General features: G+C 36.9%; 1 protein-coding gene across 2 annotated transcripts in view; it reads right to left on the bottom strand.

Annotated features, from left to right (window-relative positions):
* LOC106465362 (gamma-glutamyl hydrolase-like) overlaps positions 1-12,460 on the bottom strand; it is a 43,328-nt gene that overhangs the window by 10,593 nt on the left and 20,275 nt on the right. For both annotated transcript variants that reach the window (XM_013925582.2, XM_013925583.2), the window contains exon 5: positions 1,233-1,374. In XM_013925582.2, coding sequence (XP_013781036.1) covers positions 1,233-1,374 — 142 coding nt within the window. The remainder of the gene's footprint in view (positions 1-1,232; positions 1,375-12,460) is intronic.

Genomic DNA, 12,460 nt, shown 5'->3' with positions numbered 1-12,460 from the left:
TTTCATGAGAGACATGCAATTTCAGGGCCATTTCACAAGTGTGTTGCCTTGGGTTAGACTCAACAATCTTCTTCAGAGCATCAACATCAATTCCAACATGTCGGCCATCACAGTTTTTAAGGCTAAAGTCACCTGAACAAAATTTGCTGAACCATCATTGACACTTGCGAACGTTCAGAACATTTCCATAAATTTTTGATATTCTTTGTGGCTACAGAGGCATCATTACCCTTCTTGTATTCAAACAGCAATACTTGTCTCGCCATGTGCCATCACTATAAGGGATTAGAGTACACTAAACTTTACACATTATATAGGCTACACTAATTTGATGTTTAGAGCGATTTTTTTAACAATTATACGTGATGTATGTTTTTTGGGGGTGGTTAATAAAAGTGTTCCAAAACGCAACATTAATTTCTTGATGACCTAATAGTTATAACAAAAGAAACAATAAAAGAGGTACTGAATTTTCTTCTAATTTTTAGTACGTTTCACCCAGCTAATCCAAGAATGTCTCAAGAACTATTATGATTCCTTTATGAATTTTCAATACTGATTAGTAACTCATCATTCATATGTAGTGAATGTTATTTTTACATGGTTTTATTCATACATGTAAAAGCTACATCCTGAGAAAATATTTAAGCTTGAGGTATCAATTTTTGACATAAAATGTACAAAATCTGTTATTTTTTGTTCCTTTTTCACAATTATTAATTTACATAAGCCAGTATAAGTAAATCAGTTAGTCACTGTTTAGCAAACAATAGAAAAGTCCTCGTGCATTAACTGAAAAAATTGCCTGTTTTCAAATGGCTAAATGTTTCAATATTTATAGTAGACAGTTATTTCAGGTTTTAAAAGATGACCAGCAGCACTTCTCCCATTTAGTTTAAATTTGTTGCTGCTAATGCTTGATAAAAAAATTAAAAAAGCAACAAATTTTGTTAATTCACTGAAATGTCATTGTTCTTTAAAAGTATATTATTTATGGGACACACCAGGATTAAAATTCATTCTCAGTAGCCAATCACATTGCTGAAGTGTTCTACCTCCCCTTATTTTTTTTTAGTTTCATTATTTGGCTAATAAGAAAAAAAATTTTTCATGTTGTCTAAAACAGAAAATTTATTTAAGTGATACAAAGTTTCACATGATGCATAATGTTGGTATAAAGAGAAATAACTACACAGATATGTATTATATGGCTATAACAAAGACACATTTACCCTCACTAATTTTCAAAGAAAGAGCCAAATCTTGAGTCCAGCATGATTTCATCCATGAGGTGCCATTTGCTGCCAAGTAAGTCAACAATTCAAACCCTAGACACGTTCCCCAAACTGGAAAGTAGTCCCCTTTCTGGTTGGCCTAATTTGTTATACAACCAAATTACAGATAATGAAGCATTTTATGAGGTTACATCTAAATGCTTAGTTTTGTCTATCAATTTGATAGCTTATTCTCCAAATTAAAAATTCTAAAATGTTAAATAATTTCTACAACGTTAAAAGGAAGATTTGTTTCTCATTCTTTTTATGTATTCTGAAAATCTACATATTACCTGTCATGTTTACAAAAATTCTTTTAGTTTTGAAGTACATTTTAAAGAAAACTTCAATTGTTATTTTATTTTTTCTAATCTGTTCATCTATTTCAACCAAAACACATTTTAAGTCACTCTTATCTTACCTCCAGATGCATAATAAACTTTCTTCACTATCTTACTATAATGGATTTAGCTTGTATATATGTAACTAACTATGTATGTGACAAAAATAATACAATGTAACACCATCTATCGAATGGTACCACAAAAAAAAATTCATAACTTTGGGTATTCAAGATTCACACAATTAGAAAAATAAGTAAAGTACATGCAACAACCATTTCTTTATCACAGAACACAATTTTAAATATAAGTACTCTCCTCAGAACAAGAACACAACATTCACTAGGACTGTACGTGACGGTTTGATTATTGATGTAATTTGTAAATTTAGTACTAACAAAAATTATTTTTTCTATAAAGGGTACCACTTTTAATATATAAAAACATCACAGTTTATACCAGCACAATCTGAACACTTTCACATGCAGTACTTCCAAGAAAAATCCTTTTTTAGAAAATGTTCATTTTTTCTAAATTTTTTCAATGAGGTATGAATACTACAATTAGTAATTACTAGCACAAACAGCTGCCTGTAGGGCAGCATTTCTTTTAGTTCTATTAGTTGCGCTGAGCCTGTCTTTGATCTGTCATTTTGTCATCTCAAAATCATATTGTTGATCATAGTAATATCATCTATTCTGAAACCTCTCTCCATCTAACAGCCTTTTGATATGTTCTTGCACAGTCTGAAAATAAGATCAGCTTATGCTTGCCTAGAGTGTTACTACATTTGAGATCAAATTAAAAGAGGGAAATCAAAACTAAGGAAAATTTGTTATTAGAAATTAACCAAAACTCTGTTAAAGCTAATTTGAGATTCCCTAACAAAATTCTAGCTATATATTAAGCAAGAATACCCACGTTACAATGGATAATAACAACATGAATGAACAGGCTGCAGTACCATACTTGTAAGAGGATATGATAAACAAAGTTCAGTACGAATAAGTAGTCTCAAAAGAATGTGACAAGTTAACATAACAAACATTCTTGATGACTTAATAATCCTTAAATAATAGGGAATGCCAGATATTCAATAAGCATGTAAAGAGATCACCCAAAAATGCTCACAAATTCAAACTGGCCCACAGAAGTAATTTGTGTAATATGACCAAAGGAAACAGTGCAAAAATTGGTGTTTTTCAAAAAGAAAATGCTACTCTAACTAGCGGGTATGTGGCATGTGAATATATCATGTGTAGTATTATAATATTTACTTTTAATTAATTCTTTATTAGGAATATGTGCAAGTTTCACATAACATGTGCTTGAAAAAACTGTTAAGTTGATCTTGTTTCAAATTACATCTGCTCCTTTGTTGTTCTTGAAAGCAGACGATACCTGTTACCACCTAGGTAGAAAATAACATAATACAACACGTTGTGTTAAGGATGTCAACAGCTGTGTTTCAATCGTTGTTCTGGTGATATATAGAGGTTATAGCTCCATTTATGTTGTAAAGAGAATGACCAATTACGTGGGTAGTATGTATCCACCCTGGATAAATGCAAGGAATCAGTCAGTCTAGTCTTAAACTTGGTTTCATATAAAAAGTCTGGTTCACGATCTCAACTGAGTAATATGAAAGTGGAATCAGTAAAAGTAAAGGTCCAACATGCTCAAAACATCTCAGCACACTGTGTTTGTGTTTCATTATATAACAAATATTGTTCATTTTGTGTCCAGTCTCTGTTTCATTTAACCCTGATCCTGTCAGTAAAACTTTTAGCATTAATTCTTAATTGATAACTTGATTGAATCTCCATTTACAAAGATTTGATTTAATACAGTGTTACATGGATATACTACAGGTACACGTTTCCTTGATATTTCATACATCTTAAGTGCCAAGGTTACTTAAGGCACCACTGCTCATAAATATAACATTTCCTATTGATGCATCACACAGCAACACATGTGATAACTTAAATTGTTAGGTGTCATCCCAATAATGTCAGTGCTCTGATTTTCACTAAGAAAGAAGTGTGTATTTTTTGTACATTTCATTATCTTTGAAAATGGAATAAGGACTGCATTTTCACCAAAATCTCCCTAAAATTGGTAAAAGAAGTACAAACTTTGCATGTCTGGACAGTCTGGATGTTTGGTTTTGTTCTGTATCAGCTCAGAAACAGTGAGTGTTTTCCTCATAAATTAACCAGCCAATGTTTGTAGTAAAATGCCAAAGTATCCAGGTTTTGTTTGGTCTTATTATGAAAGTAGTACCTTAACCTTGCTGTTTACCAAAAACATAAAATAATGCATTAAGATCCCAAAATTGCCTCAGTTTTATGGGAGAAGAGGTTAAAATTGTTTTAAAAAATTCCCGTAAAAGGATGATTTAAATTTTGGAACAAAGCTATGCAACACCTTTTATAGTCACTGACATGTCCAGGAGTGTCATCCATCTACAACATTTAGAACCTGCTTTAAAGGTTAGGGATCTCCACACATTTCCAGACAGCAAAATGCCATGGTTGATGGTATGTAACACAGAAATGAATCCAGAAAAAGAAGAAGGAAAAAAACATTTCCAGGAGCATACAAAACTAGGTCAAAGGCACTGTTGGAATAGCTTCTAGTGCTGACCAGGGTCTTATGAATTAGATGGCAAAAATAATACAAATCCAAGTGCAATTAATGATATTGAAAGCAGTTTATTTCTTTAACTACAAGTTAGCTTAACTAAAGTTTGATGATAAACCTAAGTTCACAGTAGGTGCTAATACAACCATTTCAATTACTTGCTATCTTTCTTGTATCTCAATTTCTTCATCAAAACACAAACTCAATATTTATAGAACTGAACTAAATGACTAACTGGCTAACAGTAACAACCAAACTGATCAATAAACTTGCTAATCCAATAGTCATTCACCATGTATTCTAGACTAACCTATATTTTATACTACTCAAACTGCTTCTTAAACCTTCAAGAAAGTTCTAGTCATAAAGCCATGTCCATCACATGATGTGAAGACACCCTCTGGTCAAACAAAAGTACAAATATACCAATAAATAAATAAAAACATAGCCTACAAGGTACAACAATATTTCACCCAGAACATGGAAGGCTGAAGGATCACCAGATAAACAGTTCCCCAGCACAAGAGATATCTAAAGGGTGAAGAATCAGGAAGAATGAACAGTCTGCTAACAAAGCTGAAGCACTGAAGGTAAACTGATTAGAAGAAATCCAATTTCCATACATAAAAAAGAGAATGCCAACATAAGCTGAAACACCAGAAGAAACACAAAGCAAGTAAATTGTAACCACAGATATGCAGTTCTGAAAGTGATGAATATCTCAGACAAAAACATGAAAAATCATAAAAAAAAAACACATGTGCACAAAGAAAATATATTGACCAGTTATATTCCCAAACAGTAAACATACAAGAAACACTAAAAAAAAAGAGATTTCAAGGCATCACTATCACAACTAAACAGCAATTTAGAAAGATGGCTGTGAATGAATCTCATTCTGAACATGTGCAAAGCAATTTCATGGTGGGCTATAAGTGACAATATTTCTCTCAATGAGAATTTGGAGTTGATGTCACAAAATGGCTAACATAAGTGTGTGGAAAATGTTATAGAAAGATTTACAAACATTTAAGAGTAAGACTTAGACTAAAATTTAAGATCTAGGTCGACTTGCTTTATCATTTCCTTTTTTGGCTTTTTTCATCTCAGCTCACTTTCCAGATTTCTCTCTCCCATTTGGTACAATTTTGTATGTTTCTTTATAGCAACTTCGTATGTTTGTTGCATTTTGCACAAAGCTATTTGAAGGCTAACTGTGCTAGCTGTTCATAATTTATAAGTGACAGTTTAGAGGGAAGGTTGCTCGTCAGTACTATGCAATGTCAACTCTATTTTTTATTAATGAAAAGTGGGACTAACCATTAAATTATAATGCCTCCATGACTGAAAGAGCAAGCATGTTTGGTAGCAGAAGTTATAATTTTCCTATACGAAAATGTATTTCTGATAGATACTTCCCTCTTCTCACAAGATTACCTTTTACCATTTTGTCTGCTCTCTATATGCAAACTTTTTTCAAAATGCATGGCACAAGCCTTCCACATCCCTCTGTTGGAATTCAAAGTTCCGATATGTCTCTCATGCAAATCATCATGCATCAACTAATAGGAGAGTACTACTTTAATGTGACTCTCTCTATGCACAAATACCAAACTATCATTTCAAAGTTTGGCGAAAAACACGAGCACCAGAAGATTGTGGGAAGGAAGGTTGGGAAGTGTGAGTGGAGGGAAGTACCTATCAGAAATACACTTTCATATTGGAAAATTATAGCTTCTGACACAATACATTCCCTCTTCTCACAAGTTTAACTAGAATCACACATTGAAAAGAAGTAGGAACCAGTGCGAGGTAGGAACAGATGTATCCCCCTGGGAATGAGAGAAACAGGTCAGATAATCTGAGGAGGGGCATCACACCACTTCTAAATCAGGTATCTCTTTGCCATGAACAGGTGGGATCAAAATATGGTGGAATATGAAGGGAGCACATCTGCGTGGGAGAGGATAGGTCAGAAATGTGATCCCAATCAGAGAAACAGATACACTCAATCCAACATAATGAACGTGGGTAATGGAGGATGTGTCCCATGGTGTAGAGTGGCTAGGGTGCATCAGACCATACTCTGTAAGTCAACTACATCCAAAACCTCACTTGCTGGGTACTGACATCTACGCAAAGGTAGGATGAGGATCATACCATCTTCACCTCAAGCCCTAGAGTTGTGAATGTACATATAATATTGACTCCAGGAAACATCATAAGATGAGCACTGAGTTAGGGACCAGGGAATGTTTCATCCGGTATCCGAGGGAAGTCCACAGCAAGAAATTAACCCCTGTGACCATGAAACCGGTCCAAACATCCACAGGTCTGTAACATTCTAGTCCTTTTGAGAATGAAAGAATGCCCAAGACAGAAGCAGAAATAGGCCATGTAGACCTGCTGCGACCTACAACACAGAAGACAGCATCGAGGGGGAGGGAAGATGGATGATTTGAAACCTGTGTGAAGACTTATGTGATTGGTTCACTCGTTCTCCAAAATTTCACTCACTGGGAACTGACATCCACACGACGGTAGGAGATGGGAACCTAACTGGAAGAGTGAACTGCAATTAGGCATCTCACTCCGGGCATGTGTCACTCATTCAGAGGATCTTGTAACTCCTTCTACACCAGCAGAACACCATCAGAAAATACTGACTTGTTCAGTCCAGGCATAGTAGGGATGGGATGCGATCCCCTATGCTTTACTCATGCCATCCATTCACACTCTAGTGATCTTGTGAAACACTCCATCTCAAGGGTGAATGTGCATAGCCATGGACAAAGTGCATGAATCAACATGGCATACAGTGCTGATTTGTGTTTTTGTTTGGTTGAGTATAAATATATCTGGTAATAGCCACCTAAATGGAACCCATTCGGTGTTCAGAAAAAATACCTGGTCAGGCACCACTCTCCACAGAGTGGGATCCAAAGAGAAGTTGAAGCAAGGGCCCCTGAAAGAAAATAAACCATAAGTAAGGGCTTACCTTGTGTCATAGCTGCACCAAAGTCTAAAGAATAGCCACAGGTGGCAGGCAATACCCCTAGGAAGCAGAAATCATGATGAGTTTCAAGTAGTGGGAGATGAACATGTGCAAAATCGTACACAGGCTCGACTGTAAAATTTCCCTCAATGGCCAATGAAAATGTGAAGTAAGGGAGAAGGTCAAGTGTCGAATTTGATGGGAAGAAACAGGAAAAAGATCATGCTGGGAGTGGACAAGGAGAAAGAAACCAACTGGATCGAACGATGAACCCAATTTGTCAGGGTAACAGGGGAAGAGGAAGTTTGCCATGGGATAAAGAGGTGGGAATGAAAATCCCAGAAGGAAGCCATGTGTACAATATAACAACAAAGGGCACTCACTGGGCAGAGGAGTCTATCCAGATCAGAATGAGGGTAGAAATGAGACATAAAGGGAAGGGAGATAGGGGGAGGAATGACCCTTGCAAGCTACCGAGGCCTGGGGAAGGAATGCATGATCCAAATAAAGGATGAGACAGGTTGAATGATACAAGGTCCTGGTGACGTCGAGAGCAACAATATCTAACCCATGATGCCTGCAAACCAATAGGAGGAGGAAATATGCCTTAAGGGGTTGGGAGAAACAAGTAACTGGAAGAAATGGGTTCACAGTCTGGAAGTGACAGACATCTTGGCAGCCAATGGAGCCAAAAAGAACATATCAACATGGAAAATACCCTGCAGAAATGGGAAAAAATGTAAGGTATGAGATAAGGCTGCCGAAAAACCCAAAATCAAGGAGACCGACGAACCCCTCTCAAAGAGCCAGGTAAGAAATTCTGAGATACCAGCTGTAGGCTGAGAAATCCTGAGCCAAAGCCCAGGAGTGAAAACCAATCCACTTCCATCAGTAAAATGCCAAGGAAGAAGGATTAATGCAATGGGTTAAATTAGAAGCTATTTGGTGAGAGAATCTGGAACTCCTCACCAGGGACTGGACAAAAGCCAGGCATGAAGACAGAGGACAGGAAGTGCAAGATGTAGAACCAGTGACTTGGGTTGATGTAACAGGTCTGGAAGTAAAGGAAAAAGGATGAGAGAGATCACCTTGAGCTGAAGCAACCAAGGGAACCATGGTTGAGTGGGCCAGAAAGGAGCAATCAGAAGAACTCTGTATGAAGTAGCATGGATGAGGGAGATTACCCAATGAAGTAATCGGATAGAAGGATAAACAGAAAGAAATAGGTGGGACCAATCCTGGCTGAAGGTATTTTTTGCAAAAGTCCGAGGATGGGGAACCAGGGACCATAACTGAGGTAATTTGTGATTGAGGACAGTGACAAATGTATCAATATTTTGGAGTATCCAAACAATGACAGCACACCTGAAAAAGAGCAGAATGTAGGGACCACTTCGTGGGATAAACCTGATCCAGTCGGGAAAGACAATCCACTACCAGATTGAATGCACCTTGAATATGACACACCATCAAACAATGTGATGGGAGTGGGCCCAACAGAGAAGATCCAATGTTTGAAAACATAGGAATCTCGACCAGGTGTTGCCTTGGTGATATAAGCCACCACTGTAGAATTGTCGAAATGGATCATAACCAAGCGACTGCTGGTGATAGAAAGAAAATTATTCAATGCCTGACAGACAGCCAGGAGTTCCAGGACGTTGACATGAAGAAAATGTTCTTCTGCAGACCAACAACCCAAAACCTCTTGGTGATTGACCTATGCACCCCAACCCTGAAGGGATGCATCCATGAACAGATGCAACTCTGGCTGCAGAGGAGGAAGAGGGACACCCGCCGATGTATGGGCCTTGTCCAACCACCAATGTAGATCATCCATCAAGGGTATGAAGGGCTCACTGAAGCAAATGCATATAAGTCCTGCCAAGGGTTATGATAGGTGTCAGAAATGACCACCTCCCCAAAAGCGATAGAACCTTGCCAATAGTAAGCAAAGGAGCAGACACGGATGTCCAAACAGCCAGTTCCATATAATGGAGCCAGAGAGGATAAGGTTGGGCCCAACCGAGATGGGTCTTGAAGAAAACACACAGATATACAAGGTAATGAATAGGATAAAGGAAGTACCCTTCCAATGTGATCAACCATCCCACCCACACAGCACTGAGAAGGAGCTGACGAGTAGAACTGGTCGACTCCCATTCGGAATGGGCAAGAAGAAGACAGTCGTCCATGTAGGGAAGGAAGTGCAGCCCCAGGGTATAAATATGCCGAGCAAAAGGGTGAATCACTCAAGAAAAACATATGGCAGACTGAAGGGCAAGCACTAAAAAAGGTATACTACCCCACGATGGGCAAACTGGTGAGAGTAAAACCTCTCAGGATGGGACAGGAAGGGCTGTGAAGGGTAGGGTCGGAAAACGGGATTCAGAGCAGCTTCGACGAAGAACAATGGGCACCTGATGTGAAAGGTGGATCACTGTTGGACAGAAACCACCCTGAACTCGAAGGCCATAGTAATTGTGTCACACTTGAAATGTCGTAAAAACGGGGCCATAACAAGGTCACGTATATACGGATGCCGGGTGCACAAGAAAATAGCATCTCAATCCAAAAAATCCTAAAGAGAAGTGAACCACGTGTGTAGGGCAGAGCCCAGGGCTGGATTAAGGGGTCTATGAGGCATGGAGCTGAAGACTTCCATTGGGCCTATTCACACTTGTTTATAATACAAACAAATAAAGTGGTCATTTAGACTTTAGATCTACCAGGCTTTAACAAATATTATTTTGATATCAAGAAACATGGTAGTGGTCGGGAATAGCCAAGGGATCTGGGTGCTTGACTCGCAAACTGAGGGTCGTGGGTTTGAATTCCTATCCCACCAAACATGCTCACTCTTTCGGCTGTGGGGGCGTTATATTGTGACAGTCAATCCCACTATTCTTTGGTAAAAGAATAGCCCAAGAGTTGTTGGTGGGTGGTGATGACTAACTGTTTTCCCTGTAGTCTTTCACTGCTAAATTAGGGACGGCTAGCACAGATAGCCCTCGTGTAGCTTTGCGTGAAATTCAAACTAAACCACATGGTATGTCATGCAGCCAAACCAACCTGCAGGACGCACTGTGTGTTATTAACAGAGTGATAGTTTTGCAATTTTCCACTTTCTGTAGTTCAGACTGTGGTAAGCCTAACTATCACATATTTTCAGTGAATGTGTTCTACTGTACCCTTCCTTCACATACCAAATTTCAAGGCAATACATTGAGAAATAAATGAGATATAAAATTTCCACTTTTTGTTTTCTTTGCACCGAAAGTACCAAAAATTTATTTGATAGAAAAACTTACTTAACTTTTATGGATTTTTTTAAAATTTAGTCTAACTATAAGCTACATATACAAAGTTATTCAACAAAAACCACTCAATTTTGAACAAAATGCTTGCGCACGCCTACGCAAAAAGTCACATGAGCTATCGATCTAAAATATTTACTACAGCTTCACTTAAGAGTAAAAGTGGACCACATTTAGTTTTTGTCATTTGAATTAAAGAAGGCTGATTTAGAGCAGCAAAACTATAGGGTGAAAGAAAGTGCAGATACATAAGTATTGGTTAGGCAAAGCAAACTAGATTAACAGTTTTTAGCTCAAGTTTTCAAAAGAATTATACAGGTGAACAATTATTATTCATTGCCAATTTTTAAGCACAAATTAGCTAAATCTTATGAAGTTCTTCTAAATAAAGAGCATTTAACATCATATGATATTAGTTTAAGCAATTAGTGTAAATAATGATGCTTGATACGGCTGCATGCGAGTGATGACAAGAAACTGTTAATCTAGTTTCCATGGTGTTACTATAAAGAAAGTTATTAACACTGTTTTAGAAAGGAAACACTGTGTTAAAGAATCTGGTTGGTCTTGTAAAGTACAGGTCTGTTCCAAATAATAGGGTTGCAATCCTAAAGCTATTGTTGATTACTATCGTTTGTCACTTTATTTGCTAATGGTTTGTTGACAAAAGGGTCATGATATCTAATCAAAAACACCTTAGGTGTGAAAAAAAAAAAGGCGACCAAAAAAGCATAGAGTGTGTGACTTAAAGGAATGAAATCAAAATTGGCAACCAAACTGTTAAGCTACAGTTATAGTATTTATAAGAATTTTACAGCCAATATTAATTCATTAGTTAGCTTGGCCATATATTTTGTTTTACCCACCAATAATGCCCCAAGCTGAACAAAAAACTCAGTCTGGCTAACCAATGAAAAAATATTTGCTGTAAAATATCATACAATTAGGCCCACAATAATAATAATTCATGCTCTGCATCATTTTGGTAATATCTGAAGTAAAACAGTTCAACACAGACTTTGAAACAATAAAATATTTTACAGCATTTTCCATTAAACGAGAGGGTGGTCTTAATATGAACAATTGAGTTAAGCATCTTCAAACTCATCTTGTTTTAATATTTTTGCTAAAAATATGTTAAAGACGAAGTATTTTACGTGTGCTTTATTAATTTTGTGTATAATTGCTCACTTATTTTTACCGACATTGTAACCGCCACAAAAAATATTAAATAAATTTAAATTACCCTTTTTTCTTTCTAGAATGGCTGTAGATTATAACAGAAAATTATAATTACTTATAATAATGTGGCCTTAGAACTTTTTTATTTAATTAAGAATGTGAAATATTTCTACACACTTCAATATATACCCAAAGTGGTAACAGCAACTTCTGAATTCAGATTACATACTAAACAAACATGGGTACATCAAATGCTCTCAAATAAGAGATATTAAATTAAATGAAGTTTAAGTTAAACCATCTCAAGGGTAATCAGTGGTCTGAAGAAAGACATATGCACTATAGCACTGCCAATTTTCAAAGTGATAGTTCAATAGTGGTGCATAGAGGGAGTCACATGCATCACATGATAGTAGTGTTCTCCTATTGGTGGAGATTTGATGCATGATGATTTGCATGAGTGACATGTTGAAACTTTGGATTCCAACAGAGGGATGTGGAGGCTTGTGGCACACATTCTGAAAATAGTCCACATACAGAGAACAGTACAAAATGAGAAAAGCTAATCTTGTGAGAGGAGGGAAGGTGCTGTATCAGAATTCAAGATCTCAACCCGCAAATAGAATATAAGCTTAATATTCGGTGACGAGGAACCCACTTTGAGATTAATAATGGCTGGAGACGGCTTGAATGGGTAATAAAGAA

The sequence above is a fragment of the Limulus polyphemus genome, unplaced genomic scaffold (genome assembly GCF_000517525.1).
Source record: "Limulus polyphemus unplaced genomic scaffold, Limulus_polyphemus-2.1.2 Scaffold1921, whole genome shotgun sequence".
Classification (NCBI taxonomy): domain Eukaryota; kingdom Metazoa; phylum Arthropoda; class Merostomata; order Xiphosura; family Limulidae; genus Limulus; species Limulus polyphemus.
This window is presented reverse-complemented; position numbering and strand designations above follow the sequence as displayed.